Source organism: Notolepis coatsorum (assembly GCF_963971535.1).
Source record: "Notolepis coatsorum genome assembly, chromosome: 12".
NCBI lineage: Eukaryota > Metazoa > Chordata > Actinopteri > Aulopiformes > Paralepididae > Notolepis > Notolepis coatsorum.
Window position 1 is genome coordinate 28,072,124 of NC_140176.1, and position 14,210 is coordinate 28,086,333.

General features: G+C 42.5%; 1 protein-coding gene across 1 annotated transcript in view; it reads left to right on the top strand.

The window, feature by feature from the left end:
- Nucleotides 1-9,734, top strand: part of LOC311237809 (uncharacterized protein) — a gene marked incomplete at its 5' end in the record, with an annotated part of 52,098 nt that extends 42,364 nt beyond the window's left edge. The window contains one exon of the mRNA XM_084325786.1: nt 8,264-9,734. Coding sequence (XP_084181912.1) covers nt 8,264-9,372 — 1,109 coding nt within the window. The 3' untranslated portion in view covers nt 9,373-9,734. The remainder of the gene's footprint in view (nt 1-8,263) is intronic.
- Nucleotides 9,735-14,210: the final 4,476 nt, after the last annotated feature.

The following is a 14,210-nucleotide window of genomic DNA, read 5'->3' on the forward strand; positions in this document are numbered from 1 at the left end:
AATTCCAGGAAAATATGAGAAAAGGGCATTTTAGTGTAATCCAGTTATCACGAAATTTTTCGGCCGATTATCTAATAATCCTGAAATCAACGATAGATTATCATTATGTCTCCTTGTGCATACATGAAATGGCCCTCGTAGCGTTAGTGTTCCATGCCATCGTTGTAAAGGCCTGCCTCGCCTGAGTATTTAAACCCCGCCCCCACGGCTCAGATCGGCTCAGAAAACACACCATACCGTTTCCAATGGAGTGCAATAGCTCCGCAAGGCAGTAGAGGGCGGTGTTGACCGTCTGCCAGCTCAGACACATTCACCAGGGTCTGAATTATGAATAGATATAGCGATATTACTCGTTTTTGGTGATATTCGATTGGCGGGCAATAACGAGTTAACTCGTTCTTGGCAATTAATGTGTTAACGTGGCGATTTTTTATTAGTATTCGAATAGTTCCCAGTGACTATCCAATAGTCATTTTGTGTGTTTTGCCCATCCCCATTTGGTACAATGCTTCTCTAGACTGCATTGTAAGCTTTTTGAGTTGATCAAAAGTGTGAAATGTCAGCCTAATGTAGCTCTCCAACATCTCCCAACATTAATCAAGTTTCAATTATGATTTTGTCTTCCGACGATAAATACAAGATAATTGAGATAAAACAATTATTTCTGCATGCCGGGTTGCTCTCATTTGGTCTTGTGCTGTAAATGCAGATACATACAAGATAATCGAGATAAAACAATTATTGCTGCATGCCGGGTTGCTCTCATTTGGTCTTGTGTTGTAAATGCAGCGCACCCTTCCTTCACAGCCCAAACAGTAGGTTCAGCTTGTGTTGAGAGGGTGGAGTGCACCATATAACTAAGGTAAGGTAACTTGTAGATTATGACAGAAAGGCAGCCTTTGGTTGAGAAGAAAGATAAAACAAATTCAGTCGTCATCGTCATATGATGATCTCAGCACAGTGATTTCAATAAAAATTAAAACCACTGACAGGAGCAAGCTGGTCGTGGAGCAGGTACGTCGACAAGAGGAAGTAGTAGGGTCTACAAAGGCTGTGACCCGAGATAAGCAGGGGCAGTGGATGAACTGGGAAAGTGTAGAGGAAGACCTTAGCTGGAGGGATCTGTGGAGTATGGAGGAAAATCGTATGAAATTGCTGATGGATGAGAGTCAAGAGTCACTTTATTGTCTCATCAGCTGGGAAATTTGTCTTGGGCTTACACCCACTACAGCCACATACATACAGACATATGATACAGCACAACTGACTCCAAACGATACACAATATAAAAGACACAGGAAAGTACCTGCACAGCAGGATGTCTGGCAACACAAAATTAGAATAGTATACACAAATAATATAATATTAATATTATAATATTATAGTATACACGATAATATAGCAACCAAATATCCGTTCGATAGTTGCCCTTTATCTGGCACTATTTAAAAGTTTAACTGAGATCGGAATAAAGGAGTTTTTAAACCTATTTATTCTAGAACGTGGAACTCTAAACCTCCTCCCAGAGTGCAGTAGCTCATACTCTGCATGTAAGACATGGGAGGGGTCCGAGACTATTCTATTGGCTTGCCTTAGCCTGTTCAAAAATAGACTGCAGGGATGGGTGACCTTTCACCCCTATGATCTTCCATGCAGTCTGCATCAGACGGACCAGTTTGGACTTTAATTGTACAGACAGGTTACCAAACCAAGCTGTAATACCGTATCTGATGAGACTCTCTAATACAGATTGGTAGAAAAGTAACATACATTTTTGATCTACACACCATGCACTCTAAAGATAAGATAATCCTTTATTAATCCCCTTGGGGAAATTGAGGTATCATAGCAGCATGGGGGACTGGGGAGGGGAGGTACAGGTAGTAAAAAGCAGTGTAATCAATAACAAATCAATATGCTTAACACTTTGATCGCCATGGGTTAAATTCATAATTGACCATCCCTCGCCAGCTCTATTTGTCTATGGAGAAGTTCCCCTTCTTTGCAGGGCTATAACTTTTTAAATTCTATTGCTACATTGCCATTATTATGGCCCATTCAATGTCCTATATGTATTGTTCAGGGTGTAGCAACGTTAAACTTTTTCATTCACATATTCATACTAAAATATGGTCTAAACAAGTATAAGTATGTTTTTATCGTTTTCTGCAGCTTTCTTCAGAACGTGATTTATAGCCCTAAATGCATTATATTGATGATCAAATACAGTTTGGTAGGAATCTGTGAGAGATAAAAAGTTTCAACTGGACGTGGTTCTAGACGTTTCTACGCATCATCTGATGATGACCGGATGGGCGGGGGATCGTTTATAATTCCGTGGGCAGCGTTAGATGATTCATCCAGAGTGGGTCATATGTTCATCAGATCAGTTAGTATAGAATACGTTAGAATATAACGCTGAATCTTACCGTGGCTTCCTCGCGCCGCTGGCAGATGAGCGTGGAACAGATTTTTTTCTATTATGGGATGTAGAAATGCCCGATCCATTTCCAGGTTGTATAATAGTATATACGTTAGGCCTGCCGCGATAAGCAATAAATCGATTAATTGCCGCGATAATTAAAATTAATGCAATGATTTCGACGGGCGCGATTAATTGCTATTTGCGCGTTTGTTTTAATGAGGCGGAACCAGTACCCCTCGTCAGTCACTCCGTGTGGGGGGCCGCTGGCCTTACTACAGAGCACAGAACGGGAGCTCCGTGGGGCACTAGCAACGCCACATATAGCTTAACTACATTTCTCAATAGTGTTGCTCCTTTTAACCAAATAGCGTTCTTTGTAGTGTAACGTTAGCTATTTTTAGACCCAAGTAGTTACTCGCTACTGCCCGGAGAAACTGGACTGCTAAATAAAGATTAAAGATCTAGTGTTGATGCTCATTCAATGCCAACAACATTAGCTAAATAGCTAACAAACGAAATACAACGTATAGCATAGCTACAACACAGAATAACGTTAATACAATTACATGCATCATTGTTTACAATGAACGGGTGGGACTAGTCAAAGGACTGGACACGGGGACAAGTTAAACATGAATACATTTATTATAACAGGTAATCGAGTTGCGCTCCCGTGCCTACGCACCACAGGGCTATTCTATTCTATACGGCTTTGACGCTTCCTCCTCATCGTTGATTGCCTGTAGTAGCTGCATCTAACGTTAGTAGCTAACGTTAAAACTAACCTAAAGTTAGTTGCTCACCAACAATCTCAACATTTGTTTTATCATTAGCTCAAAAACACAGAACCGGACGAGATGCTGCTAGGATAATAACAACAATACTTCCGCTCCGGTCGGTGGGCTTCAAAATAAAAGTCTAAAACCGGAAAAGACGGAGCGGTGGGCTTCAAAATAAAAGTTTTGGGAAATAAATTTCTAAAAAAAAAAATCTCTAACCGGTCGCAATAATATCGCTTATCGCGATATTTTCGGGGGCAATTAATCGCCCAGCAAAATATGTTATCGTGGCAGGCCTAATATACGTCCAAATAACGTTGTTTATTGAGTTAGGGCGAGCAATCTAGGGCTGTCAGTTTATCGCGTTAATTAGATTAATTAATTACACAGCAAATTATCGCGTTATGAAAATTAACTCAAAATTAATTACAACATTTTTTTTTTTTTTTTATATAATTTTTTTTGTATCTTATTCATTCCATGATAATGTAGAATACACATTTACAGACTTTTTTTAATATGGTCCATTTGCATGTTCTTGGTATCTGATTCTAGGGACATCTATGAATCTCAGGGAATGTATTCCCAGTGTCAGAAATACTGTGGGCTAGATCCACAAAGAATGGATTGCACGGTGCAAGTTGCACCCTTACTTACAATTCATTATGAATTGAAAATGGGGGACCCTGATGTAAACAAGACGAAAGTCTTTCTCTGGTCTGCATGCCCTTAACAATTGTGTGTATTGAGCCGTACTGTACTGTACCCATTCTGCAATCTGTTAATAACATTTTCATTCAATCAATCAATCTGTGCGGTGATTGATTGAATAAAAATTGTATTTTTAGTCAATTTTAATGAACCAAATGAGAATATCAATACATATTTTTTTTATCTTTGACTGTGAATAACACCATGCTCAAATTGACCAGACCTGAAAAATCTAAGCAAATTAATAGATGGAAGATGATTAAACAGAAGGTTTTGTACTATATACAGTACTGAATTCTGCCATCTGGACACATGCAATTGGAAATATGATTATAGAAAATAGAATTTCAGGCATAAAATGGTTATGCGATTAAAATGCGATTAATTAGATTAATTAATTACAAATCCTGTAATTAATTAGATTAATTTTTTTAATCGCCTGACAGCACTAATTATCCAGTGTTTCAAGATGGAGTCGCGGGAGCTATAGAGAGTGGCCGGACCACATTTGGATGAGTACTACCGGTTCAAAGGTTAATATCCGGTTGGCGATCTGCCGATCGGCCACCAGATGGCGCTCTTGAACCGCTAGAGAGTTGAGAGGAGATCAGCACTGTGTCTCAGGGCTCCGGAAAGGAAATATGATTTCGATGACAGATTTTTGAAATATTGACATCAAAGACGAGTTACGGCGTCTTCGGCAGAATGAGCATGGCTCTGAATGACGTGAAAACTCGTTCCCGGCGATCATAGTGTTAACATAACATAATTTACTCTGGACATGTGCGTAATGGTCAACAAGGTGTGAGGTGAGGGTATGTATGCCCTCAGTTAATTTGCCCTACAATAAGTTACAATATATAATGTAATCCAATAATCTAAATCTAATGTAATATATAGTCTGAAAAAAACCAAAATGCTATATATATATATGCAATATATAATCTAATAATCCAATAATCTAAATCTAATCTAATATATAATCTATAAATGCTAAAATGCTAAATATATGATCTGATGAAGTATACAGTATTCACATAAGGTGCGGTATGCATAAGGTAGTATATTGTCCTTTTAGGTTCCTAGTAACCTCGTTCCCAGTTTTATCTCCTCCGTGAGATAAAGACTGGTAAAGCACTACGGCCGAAAGTGTGTATGGGGTAGAATTTCCGGTGTATGTACTTCCCCTGGAAGCTGCCTCCGAACGGACCAAACTTTTCCCAAATCCTGTCTGCAAACAAGCTAGAATGTCCCGGTCATGTAGTAAATTCTTCAGGCAAAGCCGTTGCAGTGCCTTAAACGAGGAAATATTGTGCACACGTTTCTATAATTGTTTTGTCGAAACCGGAAAGCCTGTAGCCGGTACTTCCTGTACTTCTGTTTTCACACTTTAGGAGGCATAGCTTTACCAGCCTAGGTTCCTAGTAGTTGGATGTCTGGCAGGTATGAAGGACTGGCCGAGGCGGTTAGTTGAGTGTCGGGGGCGGTATGAGTCTGACTGAACGTGCTTCTGGGTGGCAGGGATTCTCCAGTATAGGGAGGTGTAGTCTCCCGTTTAGGGATCTATCATTGGGAAAATGGATTATCGGCTATTGTAATAATTATGCCTCATGAATAGGCATGTGCCGGTATGACATTTTGATGGTATGATAACCTTGGGCAAAAATACCCCGGTTTCACGGTATATCACGGTATTCGGTAAAAAAAAAAAAAACTTTTCTGTACGTGTTATTTATGAATGTGTGAAGACTGTCTCTATTACACACAGAGGGAACTGTCTGGCCACTTTCAAACTAAGTACAGAATAAAAAAATACTTTCAATTAAACTTTCATGAATATGAATATATGTAGGCTACATGTCAAAAGGGCAATACGTTTTGTTAATGTAATCTACTTGCACAGATGTATGTTATATAGCCTAGTACTATTCTTACTGGATTAAACATACATTTAAACAATTAATCTTTTGTGGAAGATCAACATAATTCACCCACGGAACTATGTGTTGGGGATAAGGGTTCCGCACGGACCATATTGTTTGTTACTTTCCTGTCTGCAAACTAGCTCAACGTCAACAGAGTGTAACATTAATAGATGTTTAGTGTTGTCTTTTGACATCCCGCCTCAGACTCTTATCCTTCACCACTACACTTTCATAATTATGAATAACGTTATGTAACGGAAAGTAGGCCAATCTCGCTAACGTTAGTCGACTGAAATCAATTAGCAACACCACCGTTACTACTAGCTAGCTGGCTAACTAGCTAACGTTAACTAGCTCCCATCAAAACGATCAGGTTGGTATGGCCATTGCGTTATTTATATTTGCTATTTATGGGTGGAATATTCTGATTCTAGATCAGTCACATTAAACGTTCTTTTTGTATAGCTTGCTAGATATGTAGCTAATGTTAGCTAGGTTAACGAAGCTGTAGCTAACATTACTTTCCATGCAAACCACTCGTCGAAGGGCTAACGTTAATTAACCCCGTGCATTGAGCATTATTTTCAGATAACTGCACACCATGTCATGTATTATCCATTACAGCTAACTAGCTAGCCATGGTAACTCCCAGCTATTCCATTGACATTTCTGACAGGCATTTTCCGATGTTCATGATTTGAAACGTAACGTATACCGTCGGCGCCTACCGTCTGAATGTAATTTGAGTGGTTTTGACACCGCAACGTTTTGAAACCGCGGTAAACCGTGGAACCGGTAACCGGCCCATGCCTACTCATGAACATTGGTAAGCTTTCCATTTGTGCTAAAAATGAGTTTCCTTCTATCACTAACATTTATTGTTTAAGCATTTTTGGTTGAAATTAAATTTTATGTAATTATTTTACGATTAATTGTGAATATTTTCATGTTGAGCTATAGATTGTGGATGAATACGCACAGAAAGGTACACCATGCAGGGGGCACCCGAGTGGTGCACCGCATACTGCGTAGCAGACCTACGCGGCCGACCCGGGTTCGCCTCCCGCTCCCGGACGGATTTGCCGCATGTCCTCCCCCACATCTTCTCCCGTTCTCCCTCTCCTCTGTCGGTCATGTCTGACCATAAAAGCTGTAAAAACGCTAAAATAAAATCTTTAAAAAAGGTACACCATGCAAATGTTCATGCTTTATTTGTTTTAAACGAGACGATTTAGAAATGGGCAATGGGGAAATACATGGTGGACCGGCCGGAAACAACAATGACCACTACACCTCCCTATAGCAGCCAGCTTCCTTCTCATCCCCCTCTCTGCCACCACCTCTAGTCTGACCAGCTCGACTCCCACCACGGAGCTAGCCTTCCTCACCAGCTTGTTCAGTTTGTTGGTGTCCCTCGAGTTGATGTAGCCCCCCCAGCATGCCACAGCATAGAAGAGGACGCTGGCCACTACAGACTGGTATAATGACTGCAGCAGTCTATTGCAAACATTGAAGGACCCGAGTCTCCTCAGGAAGAACAGCCTGCTCTGTCCCTTCCTGTAGAGGGCCTCTCTGTTGTCCAACCAGTCCAGTTTAGTGTTCAGGTGTACCCCAAGGAACTTATATGACTCCACCACCTCCACCTCATCCCCTCGGATGGTGATGGGAATCGGGGGGGGGGGGGGGGGGGGGGGGGCTCTTCTTGCCCCGACGGAAGTCCACCACCAGCTCCTTGGTTTTACTGGTGTTGAGTTGGAGGTGGTTGCTATCGCTCCACCCCACAAAGCTCTCCACCAGGGCTCTATACTCCTCGTCGGTGATGTAGCTTACGATGGAGGAGTCATCAGAGAACTTCTGCAGGTGGCACCCGCTTGAGTTGTGGCAGAAGTCTGAGGAGCTATTTATGATGTGCTGCCATCACCACAGGACCTAAAACGTTGTTTCCACTGTGTGCAGAGACGGTATATTCTGTCAGGCTGTAAGACTAGTCTTTCCCAAAGCTGGTATACTGTACAGTAGGGCTGGAATGTCATTCATTCTAGGGTTCAGACATTTGTTGGCGTTTCCAATATAAAAAGAATAAACAAAGACACATACAATCTGAAGTCTTCATTTGAGTTTTTCTCTCTTCAGATACCATCGCTGCATTGCTCTGCGAATGGAGATAATGGACGAGTCCAGGCCTTGCTGTGACCAGTGTGGAAAGGTCTTCACCAGAATGGGACACCTTCAAATACACCAGTGCATTCATACAGGAGAGAAGCCCTACAACTGTGACCAGTGTGAGAAGACCTTCAGTCAATCTGGAGACTTAGAAAAGCACCAACACATTCATACAGGAGAGAAGCCCTACAACTGTGACCAGTGTGAGAAGACCTTCAGTCAATCTGGAGACTTAGAAAAGCACCAACACATTCATACAGGAGAGAAGCCCTACAACTGTGACCAGTGTGAGAAGACCTTCAGTCAATCTGGAGACTTAGAAAAGCACCAACGCATTCATACAGGAGAGAAGCCCTACAACTGTGACCAGTGTGAGAAGACCTTCAGTCAATCTGGAGACTTAGAAAAGCACCAACACATTCATACAGGAGAGAAGCCATATAACTGTGACCAGTGTGAGAAGAGCTTCAGTAACTCTGGAGACTTAGAAAAGCACCAACACATTCATACAGGAGAGAAGCCATATAACTGTGACCAGTGTGAGAAGAGCTTCAGTAACTCTGAAAACCTAAAGAAACACCAGCGAATTCACAGCGGAGAGAAGCTCTATAACTGTGACCAGTGTGGGAAACGATTCAATCTATCGTTCAATTTAAAGACACACCAGCGCATTCATAAAGGAGAGAAGCCCGACCAGTGTGGGAAGAGCTTAAGTCAATCTGGAGACTTAGAGAAACATGAGCGGATTCATACAGGAGAGAAGTCTTACCACTGTGACCAGTGTGGGAAGAAATTCAGTAACTCTGGCAGCTTAAAGACACACCAGCGAATCCATACAGGAGTGAAGCCCTACCACTGTGACCAGTGTGAGAAGAGATTCAGTAACTCTGGAAACCTAAAACGACACCAGCGAATCCATACAGGAGAGAAGCCCTACCACTGTGACCAGTGTGGAAAGAGCTTCAGTCAATCTGGAGACTTAGAAAAACACCAACGCATTCATACAGGAGAGAAGCCTTATAACTGTGACCAGTGTGAGAAGAGCTTCAGTAACTCTGGAAACTTAAAGAAACACCAGCGAATTCACACCGGAGAGAAGCCCTATAAATGTGACCAGTGTGAGAAGAGCTTCAGTAACTCAGGAGACCTAAAGAAACACCAGCGCATTCATACAGGAGAGCGGCCTTATCACTGTGACCAGTGTGAGAAGAGCTTCAGTAACTCTGGAAACTTGAAGACACACCAACGCATCCATACAGGAGAGAAGCCCTACCACTGTGACCACTGTGGGAAGAGCTTCAGACAATCTCAGGACTTAAAGAAACACAAACATACTCATATAGGTGTCAAACCCCTAATACTCATATAGGTGTCAAACCCCTAAAACTGTAGAAATTAGCTTTTTAAGAAATCTACATACTCAACCTTTAAACTACTCCTACTGGACAGAAAGCCAACTATTGTGATCTGTATAAGAATAACTTCTGATGCCCATCTTCAAACACCAACTTAATGGTTAAAGTTAAAACACACAGGTGCAATAATTGTTTTCTGACAGTATTTGAGTCATGGTGTCCTACTCAATCAACCCTGCTATCAGGAGGTCTCGTTGAGTCATGGTGTCCTACTGAATTAACCCTGCTCTAACCCTGCTCTATCAGCAGCCAGCCTGTTCCTTATTCCATCATTTATTTTATTTGTTGACAATCCGGACCATGCATTAGCTGCTATTTTCACCTTGTTTAACAACCAGGAAATGTCCAAGAGAAGGTAGTATATATTGTGGTTGAAGTCTAGTAATCCATCCATGAAAACTATTAACTTTTTCAGCAAATCTTTTTGAGCTATTACAGGTCGTGCCAGTAAGGTGTTATGTTTATACGTGATGTATTTACAAGGATCACTTTAGTGAGGCAAGACAAGGCTTTAGTTTTGGGAGAAGGAGAGGCAATGCTTTGTTTATAATTGCTCTTTGCTGCCGTCTAGTGGTCAGAAAATTATTATTGCAGCCTTTGTATTGTTTGGTAGTGCCCATATGAAAATGTTAATGCATGTATGTTGCCATCATTGATATACGTGTGCCTCTAGTAGTTGCTTATTATTATTATTCTTTTTCAATATGTACATTATGTATATATTATACATTCTTAGGGACTGCTGGGTGGCACAGCGGACATTGCGCTAGTCACCAACGCAAGAGACACCGGGTTCGACTCTGGCTGTCGCCGTTGCCTCCGGCTTGGGCCAGTCGTCATACTAACTCAATTGGCAGAGTTAGCGGGTGGAAGTCGATGGGTGGTAATCTGGACGTTGTGGACAGCGACTCCTACAGGTCTGTTGGGGACGCCTGCACAGCAGAGACAGGAAATGGCGGGGGTAGTGTGAGCCTCCCACATGTTACACCTCGCCAATGAGAGTCCGCACTGGCAGGTGAAAAGATGTGACCGGCTGCCTCCTCGTGTATCGGAAGGGACACGTGATGCAAGGCTTCCATCCTCCCTACAACCCCAGTGGGGGGCATATGCGAGCAAGGTTCAAGACAGGGGAGGGGAGAATTGGCACAGCGGGTAATTGGGATGGGAGAAAAATAGAAAAGAGGAGAAAAAGTGGATAAAAAAAATATTATACATTCTTGACTTGTGAAGCTTGTAGCTTTGAAGTTGTTTCATTCAGTTTTATATTTCTGTCTTTCTGTGATTAGCCTCAACATGTTCCGTGATTTGATGTTAGCAATAATTTGATATTGTAATCATTTAATATAAATATTTATTCATGAAACCTGCCATCCAACTTATCAATAAAGTTGACATGTTTTCCCATGAATCACTGAAATATTTACATGTTGGAGAACTTTAATGTCACCAATGCACAACACGTTGTAACTGACAGGTTTCAGACCAACGATGGGAAACAAACTGACAATAAATATAAAACATTTAAAACTAATGTATTTTCTGAAAGGATGACATCTGACTTATAACATTTCAGAAAGGATGACTTCTGACTAGTGCTGTCAGGCGATTAAAAAAAATTTATCTAATAGATTACAGGATTTGTAATTACTTAATCTCATTTTAATCGCATAACCATTTTAGGCCTGATTATTCTATATTCTATAATCATATTTCAAATGTGTCCGGATGGCAGAATTCAGTACTGTATCTACAAAACCTTCTGTTTAATCATCTTCCATTTATTCATTTGCTTAGATTTTTCAGGTCTGGTCAAGTTTAACATGGTGTTATTCAGTCAAAGATAAAAATTGAATTGATATTCTCATTTGGTTCATTGCAATTTACTCAAGCTTAGTAACGGACACAGTATTTCTGACACTGGGAATACATTCCCTGAGATCCATAGATGTCCCTAGAATCAGATACCAAGAACATGCAAATGGACCATTTAAAAAAGAATTGCTGTAAATGTTTATTCTACGTTCTTATGGAATGAATGAGATAAAAAAAAAATCTTTTTATAAATTTTTAGTTAATTTTCATAACGTGATAATTTGCTGTGTAATTAATTAATCTAATTAACGCGATAAACTGACAGCCCTACTTCTGACCTATAACATTTCAGAAAGGATGAAGTCTGACTTCTAACATTTCAGAAAGGATGAAGTCTGACTTGTAACATTTCAGAAAGGATGACGTCTGACCTATAACATTTCAGAAAGGATGACGTCTGACTTGTAACATTTCTGAAAGGAATAACATTTCAGAAAGGATGACGTCTGACTTATAACATTTCAGAAAGGATGACGTCTGACTGTTAAAAGATCATGGGTGGTTTTCGTTGATTATAACAGAAGAAGTACTATATAGTGCTCAGTGTAAAAAGGTTGATTATAACAGAAAATATGTACGTAGGTAAACACCTTTTAATTGTGTTTAGCCTTTGAGACAATCTGTTCTGTAGGAGTTCAGGGCCTGTCAGGAGGAGAGATATACTGTATGTTTCGAAGTGGTTGCTAGGGTGACGAGATAGGTGCCAAGTAACCAAAACAATGAAAGCGAGAAAGATAGTGGTGCGGGCAACTCAGGCGAGCTAGCAGAGCTGTTCAAGGTCGGCATTCCTCAGCTTAAACAGAGAGGAAACTGTTGGGCTCTTCCGGTCGGGTTCAGTCGATGCCAGAACAGACGGAACACACTGAGAGAAGAAGAGCAGAGCCAGCCCTCTGAACGGGGGCTGGGGGAGGGGAACGCGGAAAAAAAGCAGACCACGAGGAGAGCTAGGAGATAGGCCGCTAGCGAGCGAGGAGAGATAGCACCAACAAGAGAGATAGACCTTATTAATTTAGTTTCTTAACCTTTTTAAAGACTTTCAATTTGTTTCATTCTGTACGAGACCTGTGTTTATGCAAATAAACATCCTTCTGATATGAGATGACGACTCTGTGTACGATTGTCCAAGATTCAAGATGATTCAAGAAGTGTATTTGTCACATACATACCAGGGCATACAGTGAAATGCGGGGTGGCCCTGCCCGCTTTGATTGTGCAATAATACAATAGTAAATAAAATAAGTAGAAGATAATAAAATAGACATGTTAAAGTCCGAATGCAACCGTGGGAAGAGATAGGGTGTCTCAGCCCCCATGATTGGAGGCGGCAGGGTTTGCGTGTATGTGTGTTTTGGTTGGTCTGTGCCCTGCTCTTCCTGCTTCTTTCCCCTAGGCTAGCTACCCCATCGCAGACACTGCCCCGAGGAATGCCGAATTCTCAGCCTCATTCAGACAGGTGCTGCCACCAGGAAGCCTCCCTCCCTCCCTCCAACATGTCTGCCTCTCCGTCCACCACGAAGCCTCCCTCACGCCCTCCAACATGTCTGCCTCTCCATCCACCACGATGCCTCCATCACGTCCTCCAACATGTCTGCCTCTCCGTCCACCAGGAAGCCTCCCTCACGTCCTCCAACATGTCTGCCTCTCCGTCCACCAGGAAGCCTCTCACACACCCTCCAACATGTCTGCCTCTCCGTCCACCACGATGCCTCCCTCACGCCCTCCAACATGTCTGCCTCTCCGTCCACCACGAAGCCTCCTTCACGCCCTCCAACATGTCTGCCTCTCCGTCCACCACGAAGCCTCCCTCACGCCCTCCAACATGCCTGCCTCTCCGTCCACCACGAAGCCTCCCTCACGCCCTCCAACATGCCTGCCTCTCCGTCCACCAGGAAGCCTCCTTCACGCCCTCCAACATGTCTGCCTCTCCGTCCACCACGAAGCCTCCCTCACGCCCTCCAACATGCCTGCCTCTCCGTCCACCACGAAGCCTCCCTCACGCCCTCCAACATGTCTGCCTCTCCGTCCACCACGAAGCCTCCCTCACGCCCTCCAACATGCCTGCCTCTCCGTCCACCAGGAAGCCCAACTCGACACCACGACCGCCGCTAACGAGGAGGTTGAAGGAGAGAGAGCTGCGGCCGACCTCCATCCACGACTGAGATTAAAGACCCTGATACCACCTCCACCCACGACTGAGATTAAAGACCCTGATACAACCTCCACCCACGACTCAGATTAAAGACCCTGATACAACCTCCACCCACGACTGAGATTAAAGACCCTGATACAACCTCCACCCACGACTGAGATTAAAGACCCTGATACCACCTCCACCCACGACTCGGATTAAAGACCCTGATACAACCTCCACCCACGACTGAGATTAAAGACCCTGATACAACCTCCACCCACGACTGAGATTAAAGACCCTGATACCACCTCCACCCACGACTCAGATTAAAGACCCTGATACAACCTCCACCCACGACTGAGATTAAAGACCCTGATACAACCTCCACCCACGACTGAGATTATAGCCCCTGATACAACCTCCACCCACGACTGAGATTATAGCCCCTGATGCAACCTCCACCCACGACAGATTAAAGACCCTGATACAACGGGGAAAGGTTGAGTGCCACTCTAAGGGCAGATCCCAATACGCCCACATGGCCCTATCCCTGGCTAGATTAGATTTGATTAAAATGTCTCGTCATCATACAGCACAAGTACAGTACAACGAAAAGAAGTTTGGCATCCAACCAGAGTGCAAATGTGACAGTAAAGTGCAATAGTAATATACAATGTACAGGTCATTAAAATGTATAACATATATAAATTAGTACTACTGAGTGATAACCAGATGTATGTACAGAGTTGTAGTATTTTTTTTTTTTTATTGATCTTTTTCCCCCTCCAT